Source organism: Amblyomma mixtum, chromosome 1 (genome assembly GCF_055824585.1).
Source record: "Amblyomma mixtum isolate Tamu chromosome 1, ASM5582458v1, whole genome shotgun sequence".
NCBI lineage: Eukaryota > Metazoa > Arthropoda > Arachnida > Ixodida > Ixodidae > Amblyomma > Amblyomma mixtum.
Window position 1 is genome coordinate 236,265,754 of NC_143012.1, and position 27,183 is coordinate 236,292,936.

The 27,183-nt window shown below is 45.1% G+C and overlaps 2 protein-coding genes across 3 annotated transcripts in view; one reads left to right on the plus strand and one right to left on the minus strand.

The window, feature by feature from the left end:
* Nucleotides 1–11,397, minus strand: part of LOC149371273 (uncharacterized) — a 55,092-nt gene extending 43,695 nt beyond the window's left edge. The window contains exon 1 of the mRNA XM_089564933.1: nucleotides 11,266–11,397. Within this exon, the coding sequence (XP_089421059.1) occupies nucleotides 11,266–11,277 (12 nt within the window). The 5' untranslated portion in view covers nucleotides 11,278–11,397. The remainder of the gene's footprint in view (nucleotides 1–11,265) is intronic.
* Nucleotides 1–27,183, plus strand: part of LOC149371274 (nucleolar transcription factor 1-A-like) — a 34,955-nt gene that overhangs the window by 3,939 nt on the left and 3,833 nt on the right. The window contains exons 2-14 of one of the 2 annotated variants that reach the window (XM_089564916.1): nucleotides 7,329–7,513; nucleotides 8,420–8,671; nucleotides 9,487–9,551; nucleotides 11,297–11,435; nucleotides 14,488–14,598; nucleotides 15,453–15,577; nucleotides 16,045–16,186; nucleotides 17,512–17,886; nucleotides 19,460–19,527; nucleotides 19,644–19,736; nucleotides 20,478–20,661; nucleotides 21,328–21,474; nucleotides 23,678–24,031. In XM_089564916.1, the coding sequence (XP_089421042.1) occupies nucleotides 7,329–7,513; nucleotides 8,420–8,671; nucleotides 9,487–9,551; nucleotides 11,297–11,435; nucleotides 14,488–14,598; nucleotides 15,453–15,577; nucleotides 16,045–16,186; nucleotides 17,512–17,886; nucleotides 19,460–19,527; nucleotides 19,644–19,736; nucleotides 20,478–20,661; nucleotides 21,328–21,474; nucleotides 23,678–24,031 (2,240 nt within the window). The remainder of the gene's footprint in view (nucleotides 1–7,328; nucleotides 7,514–8,419; nucleotides 8,672–9,486; nucleotides 9,552–11,296; nucleotides 11,436–14,487; nucleotides 14,599–15,452; nucleotides 15,578–16,044; nucleotides 16,187–17,511; nucleotides 17,887–19,459; nucleotides 19,528–19,643; nucleotides 19,737–20,477; nucleotides 20,662–21,327; nucleotides 21,475–23,677; nucleotides 24,032–27,183) is intronic. The other variant, XM_089564921.1, reaches the window with a different exon arrangement.

Consider the following 27,183-nt stretch of genomic DNA (forward strand, 5'->3'; position numbering starts at 1 on the left):
ACTCGTACATAATATTACACAAATGTAAGACTTGTACCACTAGAGTAGGACTGTAAAACCAATACAGACTTCTTTTGGAATTTTCCTGTTTGGTGCAGAAAGTTTGACGTGCACCCGAATTCTTACCTTGAAGCATAATGCTCATTGGTAGTATCTTTACTATTGTAGTGTACAAGCGTTTACAGGATAAGTTAACCAGCTTTCCTGCTGGTGTTACAAACCAGGTGTTTGGGCCATTTACAGAAAATCGCAGGTGTTGTAGAGGTAAATAGGTGTGAAATACCTTGGAAGGAGTGGTAGCTAGGAAGTAAACTGGCTCGGTGTAATAGCTCCCTAGCAGAATAAGGGGCCTGAACCGTGCAGTAAAACATGGCATGCTTACATTATCATAGGGCAAGCACTCAGTACGCACCGATTCACATTTGGTGCCCCTGACATTTTCTTAAATGCTTTTAGGCCATGCTTTTAGGCCAGAAAGATGGCTTTTTTGAAGTATTGTTGCAGTCGATTCTTCAACAACCATTCAGGAACTATTTCTGACTGGGATGTATGGCTGGAAGTGATGAAAGTGCCAGGAAAACTTGAGCGATTGGCTGATGCTGTAGTGCAGGCTTGCATTGTGGCATTTCATGGCTATGCAGCTGGGTGATACTGCAAGCTGCATTTTGAAGTACACAAAAGGACATCGATGTTGCTATAATGAGGAGACTCATCTGAAAAGTTCCAAGTGCTGTGAAAGTGGCAGTGTTGAGCTACTTTTTGAGTGCAGGATCCATGTTTTGTGATTGAGCTGACCATTGGAAGCAAAACGTAATGCAGGACATGGATGACATGCCAACACAAACACCGTAAATTTTTATGATTGAAACAAAGTTGGATTCACTGTAGGCTAATGTTAGCTGTTTTCCTTCTTGCAAGAGGCAGGTAAGTTTAGTTTGTTTCTGCCAGAGTAAGTGCTTGATTGAAGTAGAGGATTTTTCACAAATTGGGGTACAAAATTTCTGGGAAAATGCTGAAGTTTGTGGGGAAGAGCTTGGGGCATTTAAGACGAGTGCAAGCAGCCTTACAGTACCTACTTCAGCCATACTGCCAAGTGCAGTTTGGTGCGACCTTGATTGGTGTGGTCTGGGCTGAGTAAGGCTGCGTATCAAATTAAAGATATGCCTGGAAGTTGCCCCCTCCTTAATGACGGACCAGTCATTCCTGCAACCTGTGAAGTGCAGGCAGAGCAGTTGCCTTGCATGCATGTCTGTGCATAGGTGCTTTCCCTTTTAGTGAACGAGCTATCCATTAGAAGGCCTCGAAGAAAGGGGGCGTGGCGCCAGGATTCACACAAGCTCTTGAAGCACTTTTTAAAAAAAAAAGTTTTGAAAGGCCCTTGGAACTCCTTAAATTTATATTCAGCCCTTGACTCCCTTGAAAAACTTCGGTTCGTCTGACCTGGCTCATAGAAGCAAAGCTACACAGCGACTAAAAGCTGAAAAACGGGTCTGAGGAGGTGCTAGTTTCGAAGAAAATGCAATACGTTCTTTGCAAAGTGAATTTCACAGGTGTCGTCTTTGCATGTCACAGCCCCCCTCCTCCAGTGATGCAGTTTAATCAAACCGGCTCTGAACTGCCATTTGACCTTGGGCCTCACACCATGCAATGTGTGTTATGTCATGCCTGTTGAGAAGTGCCAAGTTCTAACCTGCCTGATTTGAAAGACATGCATGGAGGAAAATGTGTATGATTCTATAATGATGACTCATTAGAAAAGTTTCAAGTGCAGTGCCACATCATATGCGTGCAGAAGCAGTTTCTTTATGAAAAGTTTAATGTGCACTGGAAAATAATCATCAGTAGTGCGCCGGCACGTGAGTGTGCGCACATTCCATTAGAAAAGTTTCAAGTGCAGTGCCACATCATATGCGTGCAGAAGCAGTTTCTTTATGAAAAGTTTAATGTGCACTGGAAAATAATCATCAGTAGTGCGCCGGCACGTGTGTGTGCGCACATTCCATTAGAAAAGTTTCAAGTGCAGTGCCACATCATATGCGTGCAGAAGCAGTTTCTTTATGAAAAGTTTAATGTGCACTGGAAAATAATCATCAGTAGTGCGCCGGCACGTGAGTGTGCGCACATTCCATTAGAAAAGTTTCAAGTGCAGTGCCACATCATATGCGTGCAGAAGCAGTTTTTTTATGAAAAGTTTAATGTGCACTGGAAAATAATCATCAGTAGTGCGCCGGCACGTGAGTGTGCGCACATTCCATTAGAAAAGTTTCAAGTGCAGTGCCACATCATATGCGTGCAGAAGCAGTTTCTTTATGAAAAGTTTAATGTGCACTGGAAAATAATCAACAGTAGTGCGCAGGCACGTGAGTGTGAGCACATTCCAAGTTCTCATGAGTTAGGGGAGGAGGTTTCGACTTTCATTACGTTTCTAAATGGGCCATCTCCAATGGAGTCGCAGGGCATAGTAGCCCTCTCAGTGTAGCATTATCTATTAGGTTGAATGCGACATTATTCTGCATATCTTGTGAGTTGATAATATGGCCTATACTTGGAAAGACGAAAAATGAACCACGAACGAGCAGGGAAATAGAAACAGGAAGGCACTGTATCTGGACCTTGAGAACTTGGAAAATTGAAAAGAAAGCTCCAGAAAATACTAGTCTTTGCAAGAGTTTGTAGACAGTCCTTCTGAGTATGCTGGGGTTAGAAACACCGTGACCCTCCTTATTGATGGGCCAGGGACAAATGTAGAGGTGGAGCCCATAAAGACGGAAATTAGAGTCAAGCTCCTAAAGATCACTGGTCAAGAAGATTCATAGTCTGTGTGATCAAGCAAACATTTTTAGCCCTCCTTGAATATTGCCTCATTATATCCTTCCAATCCTGGAATTCCCCTTGAATTTTAGATGAACTCATCTGTACAAACCCGGCTGGTTGGCACTCCATGTCTTGTGAAATGCTTTTAACCCATTGAATTCAGATTTTCAAGTACTGCTGGGTCCTCCGTGCCAGTTAAATTTTCAACCCAGAGTTGCAGATACTCAATGACTACTTTTTTTTTCTGATTTGAATATAGGTGCTAAGGAAATAAATCGTTGAAGAAAACTGACAAAATATGTCTACTTACACGCTGAGAGCAATATTCGTGAGTTTCCTAGCTGTCTTGCTGTTCTCAATGCGTTACATCTTGAGGGCTGCGATCTGGTGGCTCTGGATCGCTCCTGTTGCATTCTTCATAGAAAGAGTGCTCTGAGAAGTTGCTTTCATTGCTGCACTCAATGTCGTCCTCATCACTGTCAAAGATAATGTCAATTTCTTCATGGGACGTTAAACCCCACAAAAACCAAAAAACCAAACCAATTTCTTCATTAGAAGGACCTTGTTTTCTCCTTGCCACAGCCGTAAACACGTACACCAGAAAACAGGCAACTAAATCAGCAAATGCAAACAAAAGTATGGTGGACTTGTAATAATTCAAACCCAAATAACTTGTACCTTCGGTAAATTCAAACAAATTTCAAAATTTCGGTTGGCCTGGTATAGCTTCAGTGCATTTTAAGGCCACTTAATGCGTACCACGGTTTGGCTTATTTCAAACCTTTTGTTTTGCTCCAACATCCCCTGCTCACAAATGAGTGGCGCTCGAGGTCGGATATGTCAGGTTTCCGACACAGCACGAGCTGAAAATTTGGCTCTTCCAACAGGTTGATTGAATTGGACGTAATCGGAAGGGGGATCAAGGTCCAGATGGCACTCCAAGCAATCGGAAATGCTTCATTGTAGCATAGTTTCGATTTGCAAGCTTCACTATCAGCCCGTACCAATAGTAGCAATTAGCTGCACATCTTTGCACTAAGCCAGTGCCCGAGCCCATGTGATTGGGTAGGGTGTCCAGCAACCTGGAAAACCTGGAATTATGGGGGAATTTTGTGCACAAGGATGCTGAATTGGGCGAGTTGGAGTGGATGCATGTTTGGCAAATGCAGTGCGAAAAAACAAACAAACAAACAAAAAGCAAGCAGCGCTCCTGTGTGTGATCCTGCTTTTCAACCTTGTCTTTTTTCGCGCTGTATTTGTCAAGCGAATTTTGAGCACCTGGAGAAATTGGGGAATCATCAGGAATACCATTTAAAAAGTTGTCAGAATCAGGGAACTGGCTGAAAGTGGCACTATGGTTTGCTGTGAATCGTGGTTGTACAGTGAGCACCCAGCAAGCAATCCATGCCGATTGGCTTGGCATCTTTTTGCTTCAGACGCATGAAAATCGTTGGCGTCGGAGTTGTTGTTCTGGAAACATGGCTCCGTGTACTGTGCCGAACTCGTAGGCCATGCAGAAACTACAACAAATACAGGCTAGTTGCTCTGTGGTTTGAGCTGTGATGGCAAGGCCACAAAAAGCTGCTATGCTTTGTGAAAATCGTCTTGTGCTTGTCCCATTGCAAAATGCTGCTGTAGGCGTCTGAATAAGTATAGGGTACCTTGTTGAAAGCTTAAAAGAATGTGTGCACGATCACATTTTCTTTTGTTTTAATTTGCGTGTACTGTGCGATGTCAGTACATGCTGAAAAACCCCAGGGGGTCTAAATTTCCGGAGCCCTTCAATGCGGCATCCCTCATAGCCTGAGGCGCTATGGGACGTTAAACCCCCACAAAACAAACTGACCTAACTTTAATCTATGTGTTTTGATATTGAAACTTCTTGAGAATATTTCATTCTCTTTTGCAGCCAGTTTTTAGTGTTCTTATCCACTTCAGAACCAAAAGTTTGATATTCACACACACTTACCAGAGACATCACATGCTCAGAAGAAAAGGAAGTGAGCCCCTATTAAAGAGCTGAAAGAGAAAAAGCAGCACTTGCTTGATAAGTCAGATTGGGTCTCCTACTTTAAGGAAACAATTAGCTCTCTTTACCCTTAATCTGCCACTCCCGAGATAACTCGGGCTACCTCATATGCACACCCCCTGCCTCTCCCGAGTTAACTCGTTTTGGCTTTTTAACTCACCCCCTGCCGCTCCCGATAATACTCGTGTAAAAAAAAACTATGCAAACATGTACCGCCATCTATGGAGAGACTCCGTAAATTCATAAATCTTGTAGGGTAAATTTTAAACAACAGATGGCACGCATGTTTCCACATCCGAGTCGCTTCGTTTTGGTCTGTGCACAGCAGCCATGAGGCTATGTGCCACACTCGTCCGCGCTTTGACGGACGAAGAAATTCAAAATTGCTTGTGAATTCGGAGTCCAATGATAATGAGAACGAGGAAGGAGCCCACCTAAGTGCCTTGTCGAGTGATGACAGCGATGAAGTCCCCCTGCCATCGAAAAATCCGTGCAAGAAGAGGAAATCCGACAGGCCAGATTGGTGCTGGAAGATTTGATTCATTACAACTAATATCTATAAGATTATCCTGAATAAACATGTCTACATGTCCTGCAGAGCATTTTAGTGCGTTACTAGCAAAAAATTTCCAGAAAACTAACATGCAAAAAAACCCGGCAGGGTGTGTGCAGCTGTGAGTAAAAAAACCTGGCAGTGAAAGGGTTAAACAGGATGAGCAGATCTGCTTCCATTGCGGCATTTTCAGTTACTGTAAATAGCTTTCTTGGTTGTGAATAGGTCAACACTGCATTTTCATGGCCACTCCATTTGTCTGCCTCTTCGGTGTTCAGGGGATTTTGACTTCAGCATACAGGGAAAACGTGGAAAAGTCGGGGAATCTGAAAAGAGGAGCGTGCTATAGGCACTCTGTTGGTGTGCCGTTCCGATGGAAATGTGTGTTCTCTTCGCTTCTGTCCGCGTGGTCCTGTGTGCTGAAAATGCACGCTGATCATGAGCCTGTTCGTTGATTGTGTGGTGAAGCATCCTTACACAGGCATCGCCACTTGTGAGAAAGCTGCACTGCTACCGTCTTGCTCCTGGGAAGCTGGCCACGAAAATTCTTACTGTTATGGAGCAATTCTGCATTGATATTCCCAGCGGTGGGCATGCAGTACAGCAGGATGGAACCGCAAAAACTCATCACTGCCATGTAGTTTTCACTCAAATGCAGATGGCCATTGCCTATCTTTGTATGAAATGCATTTGAGTTTCTATTGTAGCCATTCAATGATTCGACCTTCAGATAATTAGTTTTTTTTTTTTCAGTGCTTTGAGAATCTTGAATAAACAGCGCGAACGAAGACGAGCACAAAAGACAAGAAAACGGACGACACAGCGCTGTCTGTGTCGTCCGTTTTCTTGTCTTTTGTGCTCGTCTTCGTTCGCGCTGTTTATTCAAGATGCTTAACCAACTAGCCCGCCAAAACGTGTTAGTGCTTTGAGATCCAAGTTGTAACTTTGTTTCGCTCTGATAACTCTGTACTCCGTCTCACACTGACAGCTTTTTACTCTCGTAACTTTTTTCAATCACACAACGAGTTGGACACTGGTGGTTGAGTGAATATATTATTTGTATGCATAGATATCCATAAAAAAAATTACATTTAGTCTTCGACCAGCTTAAGCTGCATGTCTGGTAATTCAAACTTCTGATAAATGGAGAAAAAATCTCCAGTAGCTTGAAGTAATGAGTCTACTGTACTTAAAGATAGTGGAACTGCTGCTACCATGTATTGGTAAAATATTCAACATTCTGTCATAGTGCACCATCTGGGGACATTTGGAAGAACTGTTGAAAGTCAAAGTTCCTATGGTCTTTCACAGGGGCTTTGGGAGGCATTGCCTTAACCCTTTGAGGGTCGAATTATTTTGAAGAAAACTTTCCCAGGTGGTCAAATTACTTTATTGCGGATCTTGAATCTACAAAATGTATATAATCGAGAATAAATAGTAAAAAAAAAGTTAGGAACAGTACTTTGGTGACAGCATCACTCACAACTGGAAAATGTTCAATAGAATAGAATAGCAACGGTGATAAGCAAGCTAAGAGCAGCACCAATAAAGATAGAAATCAACTTTCGCCGCCTCTACAAAACAGTGCCCACAAAGAGAAAACACGTTTCGTGCGACTCCGTTGCGATCCCGCAGCGAAACCAAAACTACAAAAGGGGTGTTGCCGCAGTCTGTGCCGCCGCGCTAAAGCTAGACATAAGTTCTGCTTATCTCCTTAAGAAGGCAGCACAAAATTCAAACACTTCTTGTAAGTCCTAAGAGGTGGCAGCACCCCCCAGTGAGCACGCATTGTTCTTTTGGCGCAAAATTTCAAACAGAAGATCGAAACCGTACCCGTACGGCAAAGACCTTGCGGGACAGAAAACCGCCGCCGTACATATACGGCAAAAACCTTCAAAGGGTTAATGTTGTGCGCATTGTGTGTGTGTGCAGTGGCGTCACTCAGCTGGAGTGTGGACGAGTTGGGGCAGCTGGTCAGCAACCTGGGGCAGTGCCTGCCGGCCAACGACTTGGTGAAGTACACCACCATGGTGGAAAAGGTCGACTGGGAGAAAGTCTGCTTTGGATCGCACACAGCCGCCGAGTGCAAAGAAAAGTGGGCACAACTAATGCAGAAGGTGAGATTCTCACGTCGTGTATCGGGCTAGTCTTATGTACGCGGCACGACTTGGACACAACAGTGGGCTCCTTGTTCATTCGTCTTCATCTGCGTAGCACTGTTGACATGTTGATATGATTACTGTTTGCTTGTTACCGGTTGCCACTTGCCTGCTACATCAGATTATCAGAATTACAGAACAGTGGACTGTGTCACTCTAACATAGTAATGCTCAGTGCAGGCTGTTGATGTTGAGGAACACTCTAGCAGTTGAGTTCAGGCAGTGTCGGCCCCGTCAGAAATGGTCATTTGTGCCTTTGATAACGTACCTGTAACGAGAGGATCGTAATTGAAGCCAACACCAATTTCTGCTGGATCGAGTCACCTTCGAAAGAGCCAATTTGTTTTTCCTGACTGGGATACTTTGCTTGCCTGTAATTTCTCTGCCTGTCCTCTTTGCTCTGCGCTTTGCCTCCCTAGCTACAGTTACACACTGCCAATGTTGTAGGTGCCGTAAGCGTTTTCACATCTTGCAGTGTCTCTTCCTCGTCACGCTTGGATTCTCCGTGGAAAGAGCAGACTTGGTTTGAGATGCTCATTTCCTCAGCTTAGGCAACATGTCTAAAAAAATTAATTGTGCTAGTTAGTGGCAATAACTGGTTCTCACATGTGAGGGGTTGCTACAGAGTTTAGTAACTGCTGGTAACAGCATCGCTTTGGTTTGTGCAGGGTGGCATTGGTAATGTTTAACTAGTAAAATTTCAAGCTCCCTGAATAGCCGTGGCACTCAGACTCTTTTGGCCTTTAACCACTGCAGCCTGCTGTGTGCTGGAGTTTGATGCGAAGTTATTTTGTGGGTTTGCAAATAAGGAGATAATTTATGATTTCGGCAGTGCTCGTAAACTCTGTGTGCAATGTTTTTCAGCTTCGGCGGTACCGCACGCTGACGGACTTGGTGGGGGACGCGCGGGAATGGCTCAAGCGCCCGTGGCTGCCGGGCAACAGCACGGCACGACGCCAGCGGCACCCGGGCCTTCCCAAGAAGCCCCTGACACCTTACTTCCGGTACTTCCAGGAGAAGCGCGAAAAATATGCTCGCGAGAATCCCGAGCTGTCCATGACCGAGCTGGCCAAGCTCCTCTCCAACAAGTTCCAGGAACTTCCTGACAAGAAGAAGGTAAACAGTGTACGATATAGTAGCATTGGTAGTTTTTCCCGACTTGAGAATTCCAGGTGGGAAACTAACTGGCTAGTTGAACTGGTTAATAATCCAGCTTTGGGCTGAATAAGTTCGCTAGAGCTGATAGGTCCAGCTGAGCCCACTAGGAAGGATAACGTTTGAGGAGAAGTTAAGCTCAGATTCGTCAGTTCATTGACCCGTGGACTTACCTTTATTAGTGCAGCAAAGACTATATACAGTGAAGCCAGATGCAGCTAACAACAAATCGAAGTGGGTCTGTATTGATAAATTACTGCATTCTAATGACAGAAACCACTCTTACTGAAGAAACTGGAGCTTTTGTATACTAGAAAATCACCTCCACCAGCTGTTCTCGAAAACAAGCTGTGGTGATGCCAAGGCAGTGTTTTGTATGTGAATCCCTAAGTCCAGGCTGTACCATCATCCACCCTCAGCTGTTGATCAGAGTCCTCTTTGGTCTTGATGCCATACGTTTGACTCGAGTGGTGGGAAAATCCTCAAATCAAAACAGCCAGAAAGAGCTGTGGAATAGATTTGGTACTGAGAACAAAAGAAAAATTGGAAGCCCCTTTAACTTATGTCTGTGCTTAAAGCTACATCCATCCCCTGTCCTCGCTTGGCACATAGGCGACTCTCTTCTGAGAGCCGTCCGTTCTTGTCTTCTTTTTCTCTGGGGCAAAGTGGATGTGCTCATGAGAGCCCTCACCTTGGCAGGCCGATTTGTTTGGCATGTTCGTGTGTGGTTTGACCATGGTCGAGCTCGGTGGAACGTGCCGTCATCTCCCTTGCAGCAAAAATACAAGGAGAGCTTCGAGCGGGAAAACAACATCTACAAGATGGAACTCAAGAAGTTCAAGTGAGTGCCTGTGCCCACTGCCTTTCTTTTCTTTTGCCTGCTGAGACTCTATTCCTCCATACAAATTTTAGTGTTGTTTGATATACAGTTGAACCTCAATATAACGAAGTCCTACTTGCAGCCGAAAATTTCGTTACATCGCGAATTTCGTTACGTCGAGGTTCCCATGTTTCAGCTGTCAAAATAAAGTATAACTGGTTCAGGAACACTGCTTGTTGATGGGAACTTGTAAATCACTTATTGAGGAAATACGCAAGAAAATCGAGTAATAGTATCGCTAACAAGGGCACCGGATGTTTTTTTCTACATCAGGAGCATAATGAGTGATAGCAAACACCGCGACGGCATCATTTTTCTCCGTGTGCGCATAGCAAAAGAACGAGCGCAGCGCCTAGTACTGAAAGCCGCCACAAGATGTCGCTACTGGTATCATCATCATCAGCATTGAACATTTTCAGCCGGGGACGCATCAGAGAAAAATAAAGAAAAATGTTCGCATCGCTCACGCCGGCGCGGTGGGATTGTGCTCGCGGCGCGGTTATACTCCGACGTAGCGCGCGTGCGCGCGTGGCACGGCGACGTCACGTCCGCGAAACAGCGGCGCCCGATCGCCAGCGTGTTCGGCGGCTACCGGCGCGCTCCGACGGCGCCCGGCGCGGAATGCAGCCGGCTGCATTTCGCGCGGGCCGAAGCCGCCCACCCGGAATGCACCGCGCGCGCCTCCCATGCCACGCCTCCCCTCTACCCCCTTCGCCACTCGCCTCCTCTGCCAGGCCACACTTTTTTTTTTTTCGCCGCTCAATCGTTTTAAAGGTACGACCACACTAGCTCCACGAGTTTGTCAACACTGAAAACTTTTTTTTGTTGTTGTCTACGAGGACATCGCACGCAAAAAAAAAAAAAAAACGAACGGACGCTGCAAGAAAATTCCGGTTTGCGCTTTCACGTTCAGAGTCTACAGCTCGCCAGTGGCGTCATGGCGCGGCGCGTCTTGAAACTTCCATGCCGCGGGCTTTGTATGCGCACGACAGATGGCGCGGCGGTACGTTCTCGCAGATTCCCACACTGCCGGCAAAATTGGCGCGTAAAAGGGCAAATACAAACTGCGTTTCGTCTCGGCTAAACTTTTAGCTCTCATTCGATTGTCAAGGTAGCTCCTGGCACATGCATGCGATGCGCAAGGACTTCGTTACATCGAAAGTGCGGAGCAAAATTACTTCGTTAAATCGCGAAAAAAAATACATGGTTTTCAATGGGGAAGTGATTGGGAAATGAAAAAAATGCGTTACATCGCGAATTTCGTTACATTGAGGTTCGTTACATCGAGGTTCGACTGTATATGGAGTTTTAAGCAGAGCGCTTTTAAAACAATTACTGCTGATGGGATCAAGGCATGGGTTTGGGCACTTCGAATAGAGCTAGTTGTGATAAACCTGATTTCACTGTATTGCTATATGAATCTCTCGTCATGTCTTTAAAAAACATATGTTTTCACTTGCACCTAATCCAGCTTTATATGACTTGGCGGACAAAGAAGTGCGATTTGGCTTCACAAGGGTCATTGGTTCAGTGCTCACGAGCTTGTCGAGCCCTCAGCTCTCTGTCATCTGTGTTTCTCAAGAAAGGAAAATGCTTCTTTTAAAAGGCATGCTCATCTCTGTGTGCGCTGAGACCACCATGTCCAAGCTGTGTGTGCTAAATTCTGGTGGCTCACCTCGTTTGCCATTTTGGCTTTTCATCACCAGGAAGGAGAATCCAGACATGTTTCCTGAACCCGCCGGCAAGCAGCCTCCACTTCCTGTGCCACTCAGCGCACCAGAGAAGCCGCAGACTCCGATCCAGCTCTTCACTCTGGATCGATTGAAAAAACCAGAGTTTGCAAAGGTGAGGAGCAAATGAAGACTAAAATTCACTGCCCACTAAGTTAGTGTTGAAAAGTCATGCTAGCATGTTTGTTGGTGAATGCCAAGCCACTAACACTTGTAGTGGTAGTGTTCCCGAGGTATGGGTTTATGGTGTGCTCATGAATATTTTAGGTTGTGGGGTTTAATTGGGGAGATAAATACGTTCTTCCCACTTAACCGCGGCTGACACAGTTCAAAACTGCGCAGACCCCACCCCGTGGTCGCGAGTGCATGCCGACCACGGTGGGCCTTGCTCTGAGGAAACAAAGGAACGACGCACTGGCTGACACAAACAAGGCATTTATTGCTACGACAACAATAACGCCAGCTAGCAACAAAATACACCGAGGAATCGAGGGCGTCCGACTCACCAGCACGGTTACGAACGAATGTTCGCCCACGGTAGGGCAGAGGAAAACTCCGAGGCCGGGCAGGATGAGATGCGGGGTGAACGTTCCTCCCCACAAGGGTTCTCGCCAACCGACGAAGAGCGGAGCGGCGCACGACACGTCCGTGTGCTTTCCCCAGTGCCGAGCAGAAGAGAACCGTCTCTCCCCCACACGCGCGCAGCAAAATGCCATCCGTGGCGCTAGTGTCGCTGCGACGCGAGCGCCCTCCCCTGTAAGTTAAAGTAACACAACTGAGAAGAGTGCATTGCGGGGAAGCTAACTACAGTTGAGGGTGCATTGCGAGAAAGCGAACCGCAGGGGACGAGTGCGTCCCCACAAGGTAAAGTGATGTTATGGTGGCTCCGGTATGTGGGGCTACAGTTATTTGCCTTTCATACCCATGACGGGTTGACTGCGCGTAATGCCGGCCTGTGCAATTTCTTTGAGTGGTGTGCTATGCTTAGGGGGTTAGGTTACCGGTATATGATTACGTTAAGTATCTTTGCGTACAAGTCTACCTTTCTTAACAAAAACAGCCATCCGAAATTGGGGGTGGATCAGTACGCGGAGCCGACCTGTTTGCAATGTGTAAGGTACACTTCGTATGTATGGTGGGTAGTATGCGCCCCGTGTCAGCGCCCATTCCCAGTAGGACGCATGGGGCTCCAGCTGTCAAAAAAAGTCATTCATTCATATGCAAATCTGACCAGCAAAAGAAAATTCAAATTGCCCAGCCTGTTCATGGTGGCAGTCATTTCCTTGGATGAGCGATAGGTAGTGGGAGAGCAAGCTCTCAATATTCTCCAAAGCGTGCGTCGCGTCGGATTCTGAAACTGTTTGCAGCTTGGTTTGCTGCAGGTCAGTCGCCACAAGTGGGCGACTTTTGCTTTTTATCTCCATTGGCTTCAGGCCGCTTGTGATTGCATCTTTTGTCGTTTATTGCTTTGAACTGCACACACGACGCAATGCCATCCCGCGAAACTACAAAACAAAGTGCAGCAGAGGGGCCCAGTGGTGGGAGGTGAGGCCTATGAGTTGGGTGGTGGACTTTAATGGAGCAGTACATGGTAATTCCAAAGTTCATCGAATAAAGGTATTGCATTCCTTTAAGGGGACACTGGTCTTTGAGACCCAAAAAATGACCAAAAAATCGATTTTCAAAAAATGACATTTGTGGAATCTACAGCTATTGCAACTGTGCCAATTTTTTCCTTCAAGAAATCAACATTTTGACCACAATATTAAATTCAGATCATTATGTGGGTTGAATTTACGCAGGAGCAGAAAATTTAATGACATGAAAATTTTGGACATTTGGTTGTCTTAGTATGTCGATATCCCAACGCCTAGGACAGATAGAGATGTCATATTGTTTGCTAAGGGAAGCTGAAGGCACAGTGTGTGCAATAATCGAAGCAGATTTGTTCAATTGCCCTTGACAAATTTATAATTTCGCAAAGTTTATTGATGCATTACATTCACACCTTGAGCATTGATATTCCAAGTGCTGTAAAGTTACTAATGAGGGTAAAATGGAAAAATGGTTTTGATTATTGCACTCTTTACTCGCCATACTATGTAGCCATGGATTAAAAATGATTTTTTATTGAGCCATTTTGTTTTCACCGAGGTACTAATTAATGACTAATTAAAATTAAGAATTCTGGGAACCGACTAATTTATGAGAAAGGTAATTTCATTGTAGAAATCAGTATAAAAAACTGATCAAGTGGGTACAATTTCATTAGGATTGGACTAAAAATAAGGAAAATAGTGTCCCCCTGTAACAAAACATTTTGCCTAGGTCCCATTCTTTTTGTTGTGCTCAGTTAATTTGGAAATGCAGTTAATATGAACGTATCCCATAATCACAATCACTTCAAATAAGCGAGGTTTTACAGTACTTACGAGGGATGACTCTTCCATGTATCTTTTCCTCTTAAACGTGGTCAGCTCTTCTGGTAACTGTTGAGTACTAAAAATTTCAGGGCTTACTCCTGCCTTAAAACTGTGTTGCAGGCCTGCCTTGACCAGGGCGGGATACTAGTCGTGCTCCATTTTGGAACATGGTAGCGTTAAAATGAATGTTGCCTGTGTGGGACATATCAGCTTAAGATTTTGAACATTGGAATGCATCAACATGAAGTGTATTAAAAAGGCACCTGTCAGTTCGAATTCCACGTAATTCAAACAAATTTTAGCTCAAATTATAAAGTCAGCTCTATAATCAAACAGTTGCCTGGCCACTGCTGGATTAACCACTTTCCGTTTTTTTTAAATATTTTTCTCAGTCTTTATTCTGGATAATGTTGCTGCCCTCTTTTGTAGCACAGTTTGAATCAGACACAGATTAGAATACTGCTCTTTCCCACCAGAATTGAACCTTGTGAATTACTGATAAAGTGATGTGTTAAATGGGTTCCATCCCTGTGTTATCTCTGTGGTGAGGATGTGTGGAGTGATGGCTGAGACTTGAGGTTTTCTATTTTTTATTCAGAAGTTTGCTTCAGTCTATGTTCTGTATGTAATATTTTGTTTGCAGTTTTCTGTTTTGTCTATTTGTGTTTGCTTTTTTTCTTGAGTCTCTTTAAGTCTTTGAGTATCTTTAACTAACAAATAAGGGTGCTTTCGTTAATTACTCAGCTCGACAAGAAGGAGGCTCAGGAGGAGATCCGCAAGCAGTGGGCGGAGTTGTCAGATGGCAAACGCATCAAGTGGATTCGTCGAGCGCTTCAGGACAAGCAGCGATACGAGGTGGGTTGAGGTGGTAGCCATGAGGGTGCTCGTCGATTACAGTGGTGTGCTCTTAAGGTGCAGCATTGATCCAGGGCTCCAGCATCTGCATTTCAATGCAGGCAAAAGCTCTCCCACTTCGCCATAAGTTGCACACTGTCACTACCTCTGCAGAGCTTCCAGGGCTAAGGAAGATAACAAATAGTTCCGCAAATATTTGCGCTGTGTTTTGACTATTTTTGGAACAGTTATTGCAGCAGTTGAAAAGGTAGTTCATGATCGTTTGAAAGTACAGCGAGCATTTCATTCACTGGTAAAATTATCAGGGAAAATCCACACAAATACAGCACTGCAGAGGCCTGCTGTGAAGTGTAATGCCGCCATAAAGTGCGCCACTGTGAAGTGGTGCACGGAGAAACACATTTTGCATTGCACGCCGTTGTGATTGGCTGAGATCACCATAGCCTTCACAGTGCTGCAAACAACTTGTTTGCTTGTCAATGGATCCTTCGTGCTTTTTTAACGTTTAGTTCTTTTGTAATGTTTGTTTTCTTGGTTACAGCAGTCATTTTTTTTATTATTATCGTCTTACTTGTTTGTGCTTTAACGAAAATCAAATCGTATGTTCAGTTTGAGTCTAGAAAGGAGAAGTATTACCGGTGGGTTGAAGCAAGCCAGCCCGTTACGGGCTGGCAGTTTCTGACGAAAAATTCAAAGCAAGTTTCAGTAGAAAATTCAGAAGCACTGTCAGTGCAGAGTTAGAGAAATGGTACAGGGAAGGAGAGCTTAGAACATTGCATTCTCATTAAATGTGATCTGTTTTGGAAAAGTGGGGGAGTAAATGGAAACCTTTTCTATCCCCCTCAATGCCTCAGATGGAGGTTGCCGAGTACACCCAGGCATACCCGGGGTTCAAGGCCGCCGCAGTGAAGCCGATACTGAGCAAGGCCGAGCAGGAGTTCAAGGACAAGTGCGACGGGAAGCCCGAGAGGCCCCCCAAGTGAGTGTCAAACCACAGAATCCTCTTCTTTCCCTGTCTTTATGTATTCTTCTTCACAGAGTGCCTTAAAAGCCAGGTGACACATGGCTGGCTTTGCCCATAGCTTATTTCCATTGAGTGCAGAGCTGCGAATTGCATCCCCAGACAGTAGCTGAACACTGTTGTTGCACTTTGAACATATAACAAAGATCATTTGTGCTTTTGAAGCTGCACCAGCTCACCAGGATAGGCTCATCGTCATTGGGTGGTCTCTGTGGTAAATTTCCCATGATAAGTGCAGGCAGTGGTTCTTTTATAGATGCGAGCCAAACCTTCACAAGTTCCATAGACCAGCTAATAACCGCTGAGAACTGTGTGGATCTGTTTCGTGTTACACCTTTTGGTGGAAGGAAAGCAGATGTTTTGCCTGGTGGTACACTCCGCCCACCATCCGCTAAGGAGGCCTTGCCCTTGGCATGCTTTTGCAGCTCTGGCTACAGCCTTTTCTCACGCATCATGCTACGGCAGCTGAAGAACGTGCCCGCCAAGGAGAAGATGGCAGAAATCTCGCAGCTGTGGAAGAACCTGAGCCAGCAAGAGCGGGACTCCTACAACAAGCAGGCCACCAAGGTAGGCGTCCTTTCTTGCTCTTATAGTGCACGGTCACTGGCTCATGGCAGAGGCACATATAATCAGGAAAGCACCTGTCGCAATTGGTGTTCCCTTTTCAGTGGAGTCAAATGGGCCTGTAACATGCCATGTATTGTTAGTTACATTCTTGATTGGTTTCTCTTTTCGGCTACTGACATTGAAGCCGTAACGTGCTTCCCTTCTATGTTTTTCTTTTTTGTACTCTTCAAGTCAACAATCTCCATAAGTGTCCATAACAGCAATATTTCTGCTTTATGTGACAAGTATCGATCGTGGTGGTTAAGCTTCTAGTAGCTCTGGGCTGGGTCGTCTTCACCATCTTAACTAAAGTCAGGTGATGAGGCAGATTCTCTGTTTGCCGCTGCCTAAACTGTCAATGAAATCAACCATCGACACAGCTGAATCACGAGGCTTGCCACATTTCAGGGCACGCGCCACACTGGTGGAAGCAGCCATTCTAAACTTCTACGTTCCGTTGTTTTCTCAAGCAGTTCAGAACTCACCGCCACGTGGAAAAAATGAGTCTGAAGAGGAAATTAAACTGTTGTTTTCTAGCTTCGGGGAAGATGTTCGAGGTGTGTTCAATAACTGTGTGGAAGTGTTTTAAATTGGCGTTTGCATCCATCATTGGTGGGCTAACGATGGTCAGTGGGTACAATATGGAAAAGAGCTAAAATGTACTTTTGTCGGGAACTTGCTGGTGAGCCCCAACAACTGTGTAAAAACCTGGGGTGTATACAGCATAACTCAGTAGAATCTCGACGATACCATCATGGTTGATACGAATTTATAAAATTCCCGGGCCAGAGTGCATTGCGTAGAATTTGCAGACCTTCAGATGGTCTGAACACTCTCCTGCGCCAGTTTGAATGGTATGAATAGCGCGAGCTGCGACTGTACTTTTGAGCACTAAGCGCTGCCCGTGTGTCGCCAACTCTGCAATCGCTGGTCGCGCTGTACGCACAGGGAGCAGTGAGCGGTGGCGCACGGCTCGTACATTACAGACTCCGCGATCGCCAGTTGTGCTATGTGTACTGTGAGTAGTGAGCTGTGGCCATGTGGCCATAAATAAATCCTATCGGGCGCAAACAGATCTGTGTGAAGCATTTCTCATGCTTCTGCATATGGATTTTGTTCTTTTGTTCACGACCCCTTGAGAGTTGTGTCAACGAGATTCTACTGTACAAGCCTCTGGATAGCATGGGGAGTAGCTTGTGTGGTCCCTGAAGATTTTCAGTGCTCAGCACTGCTTTCTCTGCGTTATTTATTATTTTTTTTTGCTCATTTCTTATTTTGTGCTGCAGGCAAACGCCAAGTACAAGGAAAAGTATGCGGCCTACCTGAACAACCTCCCCGAGGAAGAACGGCAAAAAGTGGAGGCTGAGGCAGCAACGCACAAGTCTGCCGCATCCGCTGGTGGAGGCGCGGCAGCCAAAGGGAATGCCAAAGGCGGCAGCGTTGTGGCCTCCGGCAAAGGCGGGGTGCGCAGTGCCGCTCCCGGTGACGAGAACCGGCCCCCTGCGGGGGAGCGTCCCAAGCCCAAGAAGCCCCTGTCGGCCATGTTCTTCTTCCAGCAGGAAAAGCTGGCCGCCATGAAGGAGCGCTGCCCGCAGATGTCCCACCAGGAGGTCATGCGGGCACTGGCCCGCGAGTTCTCCGAGCTGCCCGAACGAAAGAAGGTGAGCTCAGCAGGATCTCCTTACTTGGTCTGACGAGGGCTGCGGGTTGAGGGGCTGACTTATACAGGCATATAATATATGGTTATTTTTCTATGCACATAACAAGTTGGTCGTAAAATTAATATGCTGACTTCTTATTGCACACCCTATTGGAAATCATTGTGTCATCTTTTGACAGCTATAGCTGTTTCTCCACAAGCACCATATGGTTATTTTTCTATGCACATAACAAGTTGGTCGTAAAATTAATATGCTGACTTCTTATTGCACACCCTATTGGAAATCATTGTGTCATCTTTTGACAGCTATAGCTGTTTCTCCACAAGCACCATACAGCAGCAGCACTGTCAGTAGCGGTACACTGTTTCACACAAATTGTTTTGCATGAATATTTTCTGCTTATAGGAATGTTCGTTAAAATATTCCAAGTGGAATCGGTTTCTAGTTACACTACAGTAAAACCTCATTGAATGGTTTTTTTTTTAAATTGATGAAAAAACGTGTTATCCGGGAAAACGTCGATTAGCATTTTAATTAGCAAGGGCTGGTAGCCTGGCAGTGGGCACACGTTCATGCCTCGCACGTGGTTTACACACCCATCGGCGGCGCCCCGGAAATAGCGATGACAACGGTTGTAGCTTTGCAGCAACCATCCTGCATCATAGAGGTGGTGAAAATGAAAATAGCTTTCACTCCTGCGTACCATTCTCCATGCGACGTGGCTGCATTGCGGGGAAGCCACCCTAGCTGGTGCTTGGCCTGCTGTCGTGTGCTGTGCAGGGAAGCCAACCTAACTGGCACTTCGTTTTTTGTGTTCTCCGGAATCACCCCCAAGTGCTTTCAATGTGGCACTAAAACTTCAGAAAAGGTCCTTCAGAAGGCCGTCCCTTCACCGCCTAAATTGGGCTGCTCTTTCATGCAATTTTTATTAACTTTTTTGTTACGAATTCTAGTTGTATCAAACTATTTTACAATTCTTTTCCTGTTTGCTATAATAAGGCTTGACTATATTTACGCACACCTACTATTTAGCATAATTTGCATCTGCACTTTTTGCAATGTGCTGACAGTTGGAAGCACCGCACTGTTTGCCTGCGAGTTCAGAAGCAGACTTTCGCAATTTGTAAATGTATGGAAGATTCGACTTACTTCAAATAGTCCCACTGCAGTGCAGATTCAATTGAAATTTTCATTATTCGCACACCCCAAACTGGTAACATCATCACCCTTCATCTATCTTTCCCCCTTACTCAGAGTTGAGTGGCAGGGTGCTCCTCAATCCCTTATGAGCTAGGATCACCTGTGTGTTCAGATAACTGTTCTTATTAGCAGGCCGGAATGCACAGCATGCTCGATCATTTACTGACCCGTTTTTCAATATTAAGTGCACCGCGCTGTGTCAGTCACCTGTGTTTGTTTATTTTTGCTGCTTTCACTAGTGTGAATAAACAAAAAATATTTATGATCCACTTGTGGCAGCATGTTTACATTGCATTCAATTTGCATTCCTCTGAGAAACATGGAAGTCACTTGCATTATTTCCCTTTCCCATTCCCTCTCTCGCTTTTCGCAGGAGAAATACAAGAAGATGGCTACAGAAGCAAAGGAGAAGGCCATTGAGGAGACGAATGGCCACAAAGTGTAAGCTATTGCCCACAGGGGATTATCTTTTGCCCAGAAAGCTACTGAGCGGTCATGCTGTCTTCGCGACCTGTGGGGCAGACCTAACCATCAGTCTTCTTTTTTGCTTTGTGCAGCAGCAAGGAAGAAAAAGTGCACCAGGTGCCCAGTGTGCCCAGCCTCAACCGGAGGAACCGGCTCTTCAAGGGGGAGCCCAAGAAGCCACCTCAGTGAGTTGGCCTCTTCAGTGCATGCTCTTGTTACGATGACCCGAGTTGACTTAGCTCGAAAGATTTTCGACAAGCTTTACTGCTTGCTGTAGAGTTCTGAGAACTGGCTGATGTGTGGAGCAACTGCATTGTCGCTGCTTCAGCAATGTCGTTAATGTTGCTGACAATTACCAGTAGTGTTGATTCAGTGTGAAACCTCATTTGTCTTTTTTAGCTTTTCACTGCATCGACAGTACCACTGTTTCACTGCATTCGAGTAGGCAGAACCGTGTACTGTGCACAGCATGAAAGAAAGATGCACAATATTGTACCGCTTGCTCCCTCTGTTTAGAAACAGAAATGTATGGAATTTTTTTTTTAACCCTTTGCGGTCTTAAGTGGGGCCTCACCCAACAACGCTACCGTAGCGGTCAGCTGTCGGGCACAGCCCGACAAGCTTTTCCATGGTTGAATTGTGCGCATGTTGGCTTGTTATACAGGATGCGCCATCTCTTAGACAAACACTAAACTAGATTTTTCATATGTTTGTAAATTTTTAAACTAGAGGGCAGCACATAAGTGTTTTGGAGCTATGGCAGAAGCAAGTGTCCAAGCGTTCTGTGGTTCTGTTTACATGCTACTTGCATTAGGCATTCATGGCAATGGCCTTCAGTATGGGGGAAAAAGCCATGGTTGGCAAGTTGCAGCATAGCTTTTAGAACATGAGGGATTTTCATGACGAAAATTCACGTGTGCACGCAGGAGTGGATACGGGGTGTTCTCAACGGAAATGCTGAGCCAGCTGGTGGATGTGGATCCCAAGAACCGGATGGCCGAGATCGCCAAGCGCTGGAACGCCATGCCAGACTCGGACAAGGAGCGTTACAAGCGGGCAGTCCAGGACTTGCAGCGCAAGTACAACAAGGAATTGGCCCGGTTTTTGGAGGTACTTGCCCCGCTTACTTGGCTCTTCACCCTCTCTTTTCTCTCTTGTCGCAGTTTTATAGCTTAGTATGAATTCAAAAGGAAGCTTAATGGCCATGTTTATGGTGTTTGAGAAAGTTTATAACAAGCAAAACATTTAATTTGCAGCTGCAGACGTTTTAGTTTTGTTGAGGGGATGTTTTCTATTTAGTAATCACAAAGAGAGGGGCGGTAGTGAAATCACCTGAAGCAGAAAAACATGCGCGATTCAGACTATCGCACCCGTGCGAGCCGTCTCCCTTGATGTCTTTTGAAGAAACGAAACAATACTTGCAATGCCTCATAGACTGCTCTACTGCTTACTAAGCCATATGCTAAAGAAATCGGAACAGGTCATTTCTTTCCTGGTTTTAGAGGTGCCAGTCCCTTTAGTCATACATGTGTGAGTTGCCTACAGTTTACTCTCTTCGCTTCTGTGCTTCTGCCAAGAATTCTTTTGGCGCTTCCATCTTGGTGGTCATCTTTGTGCTGTGCGCTTCATAGCATTTCCAAGTTTGCGCCTCGCCTGTAAGTGTGTACTGTCCTTGCATGTTGGCATCTTTTTTTTTTACACTTTCATTAGCTACCAATATCTCAGCTGCTGCTTTTGTTCTATTTTTTAATTTTCCCCTATCTGTGTTGTGTGCAGGGACTCAGTCCTGAGGACCGGCTCGAGTACGATGCACGGCGAGCCAGAATGAAGGCCAAGCGTAAGGGCGGCGCAATCAAGGCAGCTGCCACGCGCAAGGAGAAGAGACGCAAGGCCGCCGCAGCTGTTGATGACGTCAAGGTCAAGGTAACATCCATTTCTTGCTTGTGCACATTACGCACATCTATGCAGTGGGGCCTGGCTTCAAGTACATGGCTTGCTCATGTTAAGGGGGGACCCTGGTCTTGAAAAAAAAAATTTATTAATCTAGATATAGTAATGAAATTTTCAGGCCACATCTATTTTTGTGTGCTGATTTTAGATATGTCATTTAATTTTGTGTAAAACAATTCCTTGAGCACTTGTGCAATTTTTATGCAAGTCTTTTGGAGAGAGCATATAAGAAAATTTGCTGCAGGAAACTCGCTGAAATGCATGCCATTTGGCTCTCTTGACACCAAGGAATGCAATAAGGGTAAAATTATCATCCTGGCTATCATAGAACCTGAGTTACAGGGTACTGAAGCTGCCACTTCACAAACAGGAATACATACTTCTCATTTCTGAAGCGACAACTTCAAAACTCTAACTCAAGTTCTATGATAGCCAGGATGATAATTTTACCCTTATTGCATTCCTTGGTGTCAAGAGAACCCAATGGCATGCATTTCAGCGAGTTTCCTGCAGCAAATTTACTGCAAAGCTTTTCCCAAAATACTTGCATAAAAATTGCACAAGTGCTCAAGGAATTGTTTTACACGAAATTAAATGACATATCCAGAATCAGCGCACAAAACTACATGTGGCCTGGAAATTTCATAACTGTGACTTCATTAATAAAAATTTTTTTTCAAAGACCAGGGTCCCCCCTTAAAAATGTCCACTGAATGAGTTAGTTTGGCTCGAGCTGTTGCATGTGCTGCTTTGCACACCACCAGCATAATTATACAGCTGTGAGCGTAACACTGCGGGCCATTGTTGAAGGGCAACTCCCGCATTTTTTCAACTGCCACGTTTTCCTCACATTTTCGCGTGAGATTTTCCGCAGTCTCCCGATCCTTTGTGGCAGTTTTCACATCCGGGTGGCACGTTCAGCGCAAACAAATTCAGATTTCCCCGTTTCGTAGACTCAGTAGGAGCCATTTTTGAAGGCAACCTTGCATTTGTAACGTCATAAGCTGCACGCTCCCTCATGTGTTTGCTAAAGGGAAAATTTTCAAGTTTACTTTTGGCCATTTCAGACAAATATTTGTCGGAGCTATCAATTACAGCTGCCAGCTTAGCCAGTCAGCGTGCACGCAAGAGGTTTTATAACAGTGTCCGTGACTCCATACTTTGTTCAAAACCCTGTTTTGGTCTCGGCTTCCTCGTCTTTGGTGTTTTATAATTGTTTTCGTTATCATTTGAAAAACTATTCGTTGGATCTAAGACAGGAAGGTCTAAGAAATTTTATGCGCTAGTTAACTCGCAACGTTCGAAAATCCTAAGGAGTTGCCCTTTAATGTCTACACTGGTGGGATTCAACCTTGGACTTGAGGTTTTGTTAATACAGTTTCAGAAAGAAATTAGTTGCACACGGTGGCAAACCTGCTAGCGCACTGCGCATACAAATGGAGGGAAATGCCAAGGGAGCATTCCAAATGCCAAGGGAGCCAGAGCAGCATTCCGTTCTAGCCGTCAGGCTGATCACTTAGCAGCCCTTCTCAAAAGCAGATAAGTGATAAGTTAGCACTAAGTCGTGAATGCTAGCTTACCAATATCCCTGAAGAGAAAAGTATACAACAGCTGTATCCTACCGGTACTCACCTATGGGGCAGAAACGTGGAGGCTAACAAAGAGGGTTCAGCTTAAGTTAAGAACAACGCAGCGAGCTATGGAAAGGAAAATGATAGGTGTAACGTTAAGAGATCGGAAGAGGGCGGAGTGGGTGAGGGAACAAACGCGGGTTAATGACATCCTAGTTGAAATCAAGAGGAAGAAATGGGCTTGGGCAGGGCATGTAATGCAAAGGCAAGATAACCGCTGGTCCTTAAGGGTAACGGAGTGGATTCTAAGAGAAAGCAAACGTAGCAGGGGACGGCAGAAAGTTAGGTGGGCGGATGAGATTAAGAAGTTTGCGGGGATACAGTGGTGGCAACTGACAAAGGACAGGGTTAATTGGAGACATGGGAGAGGCCTTTGCCCTGCAGTGGGTGTAGTCAGGCTGATGATGATGATGATGAAGTCTTGCCAAGCATTTGTGCTCTCTTTATTGTTCCCTGCTCTCCACTTCTGTATGAGACGGAAGTGGAGAGCAGCATGTTGCCGATCGTGTTCCGTTCATTGCATTCACTGAACTTGCGGTTCTCAGGAGGAGGACGCGTCGTCAGACGACAGCAGCTCTGAAGAATCCTCCGATGAAGATGAGGACGACGACGAGGAAGAGGAGGAGGAGGATGGCGAGGAGGAAGAAGGGGCCGAGGAGAAAGCGGCCAAGTCCGAGGAGGACGACTCGGACTCGAGTTCGGAAGAAGAGGACGAGGAAGAGTCCGAGTCGGGCTCATCCGACTCGTCGAGCAGCGACGACTCCGACGAGCCATCGGCCCCCACGTTGGGGACGGCAGTGCCCAAGCAACCACCGGCCATGGTTCCCAAGAAGCAGCAGACACCCGCCACCAAAAAAGAGGAGGCACCGAGCTTGCCAGCAGCAGCAGCGGTGGTCAAGGTGGGCCTGGCTTAATCGTGCAGTTGGGAGTGATACGGAGGCCGTTGCGTGTGAATAAAGATGATTATTTTTTTTAACGTTATTGTTACTAATATTATGTAAGGTTATATTGTTTTTGTTTGTGGTGTGCCAGTACTCACACCCTAGTGCTGTGCCTAGGTACCTGGAATAAAAATGTGTTGTTATTATTATGGCTATTATTAGGGCGCTGAGCTTTCTTCGATACCTAGAAAAATTGTGCAGTTGAACATTTTTAATAGATACGTGTGTTGGCAGCCATGGTTACTTTTCATGTTGCTGTGGGCATCAACACAAACATGGGAACAGTAAGAATGTTAACATTTTACCCTTTCAGGCCCTGCTCGTTAAAATTTTTGAAGAGGACTAACAAGCAGTGCCTGAAAGGACTGGACAGGAAGAGCCAGTAATTCCAGTTGAACCCTGTTTCAACGAAATTTATGAGACCCGCAAAAACTTTTAATGGAGCGAAAGCTTCGTCGTTGTGAAATCAGGCCAGAACATAGACAGATTGGACTGGATAGTTCATGAACAACGTTCGTTTTCCAAAAATCTGCCAGCTTTGGTCTTGCACCATTTCGAAATCAGCGCTGTGACGCGATTTTCTTTATACTCCGGAAATCTCAGACAATGTGTAATAGACGCACCCACAACATCTGCTCTGAAAACTATTTTTTCTGTACGGGTTTCAAAAACGTCCCTGCTTTTGTCCTGCGAGCACCCTTACTGGAATCATGCGGCCTGGAGGCGTAGACTAGGTGCGCGTGCGCTCGTGTCACTGGCGTTAAGGGGGGACACTGGTCTTGAAAAGAAAATGTTATTAATTTAGTCATAGTTATGAAATTTTCAGAGCACATGTATTTTTGTGCGCTGATTCTAGATATGTCATTTAATTTCATGTAAAACAATTCCTTGAGCACTTATGCACTTTTTATGCAAGTATTTTGTGGAGAGTTTTGAAGAAAATTTGCTGCAGGAAACTCGATGAAATGTATGCCATTGGGTTCTCTTGACACCAAGGAATACAATAAGGGTAAAATTATCATCCTGGCTCTCATAGAACTTGAGTAATAGGGTACTGAAGCTGCCACTTCAGAAACAGGAATACATACTTTTCTTCTCATTTCTGAAGCGACAACTTCAAAACTCTATAACTTAAGTTCTATGATAGGCAGGAAGACAATTTCACCCTTATTGTATTCCTTGGTATGAAGAGAACCCAATGGCATACATTTCAGCGAGTTTCCTGCAGCAAATTTTCTTCAAAACTCTTCACAAAATACTTGCATAAAAGGTGCATAAGTGCTCAAGAAATTGTTTTACATGAAATTAAGTGACATATTTAGAATCAGCACACAAAAATACATATTCCCTGAAGATTTCTTAAATGTGACTTCATTAATAATTTTTTTTTTTTTTCAAGACCAGTGTCCCCCCTTAAATAGCAGTCACGTGTGCTTTAAGTTCAATGCTTTAGACAAGGTGCTAGAAATGTGGTTGCTTCGATTCTTCGAAGATGCTTTGCGATGCACAAACAAACCGGCAGAGTGTCATTTTGTTGAGTCTTCCCCTAGAACCACAGTCGCACCCAATGCCTGCACTAGGTCAGTGCCCGGATGCACCAGACAGGGAAGAAAAAAAAACAACCCAATGCTCGCCTGCAATGGCGTGCCACCCACCAGCACGTCGGACGAGAGCGGATTGTTGCACGCCGTTCCTCAGTGTCGCTAGGCCTAATGTGCTCCGCGATGAAGTTTCAGAAAATACGCTGTGGAACTAGCCACCGTTTTTCACAAAACGCTTAACCGTTTCTTCTGGTTTCCACCGATACTGTAGCTTCACACTGAAATGAACGCTTCCGTTGTGTCTTTGCTATGTCAGAGAAGCGAGCGAAAAAATGGTGGGGTTTTAACATAGTTAAACCAAACAGACGTGCTAAAGCATGTGTTCAGCCTGATTGGATCATGGTTTTGCTTTGCTGGGATAGACTTAGGTTAAGCTCTGATCGAGGTTAAGCTGATCTGATCTCTTTGCACTGCAGATGGAAGTTGATGAAGTTGCTGCAGTGGCCAGCAAAGCTGATCTGTTCGCACCACCGCGGATTCGAATCCCAGTTGCTGCAATATTTATTTATTTATTTATTGAAGGTCATGATCAAGGCTTCAGCGATAGCCCAGCTTTTGCAGCTTTTTGTCATGAAGTAGAGCTTTCGCATTAAAAGCCAAAATCCACCTTTTGCCAACGACCGTGTTTCAAGCAGTCGTGCACCACACTGCATCTTCATCGCACATGTCTGCTTATTAATTCCTATTCCGCAACGAATGTCAGCTGCGCTATTTAAAGTGGTAGCAGTTTTTAGTGAAACCTAATGAGATATACGAGTGTATGTGGGTGCACCAAAAGAAAAGATGGCCGCTTACTTGGAAAAATTTCATTGAAGTGGAGCCTCGCTCCCATAATTGTTCATTATGGGGAGAAATAATTGCATTGCCTTGTCTGCTTTGCTGATGGGGAAATGAAAAAAACTTCGTTGTGGCGGAAATTTCAGCCGCATCATTCATTGTAGTGGGGTTGACTGTGCAGCAATTGAAAGGTGAATTGTGCAAATTAACTGAAATTTATTATTAGTGGCACATTTGTTGCATTGATGAACTGCGTGTCGGCAGGCTCATCCACGACCTTTACGATGGAATCTTCCCTTTGCCCATGTGGAGTTCCTTTTCTATGTTCATAGTTTTCTTCTTGGCATCAGCATTTCACCCAGCAACACTCTGCCACTGTTGATGAATTTCGTGGCATGACCGTGCAGTGCGGAGCGGCTGTTTCATGTGGGCACTGTGCCTTTAAAACTAGAGATTCTTTCACTAGTGCAGAATAACTGCGTGTCGGCAGGCTCATCCACGACCTTTACGATGGAATCTTCCCTTTGCCCATGTGGAGTTCCTTTTCTATGTTCATAGTTTTCTTCTTGGCATCAGCATTTCACCCAGCAACACTCTGCCACTGTTGATGAATTTCGTGGCATGACCGTGCAGTGCGGAGCGGCTGTTTCATGTGGGCACTGTGCCTTTAAAACTAGAGATTCTTTCACTAGTGCAGAATGTGATTGTATGTTTGTTGGACCTCCTGCTCAG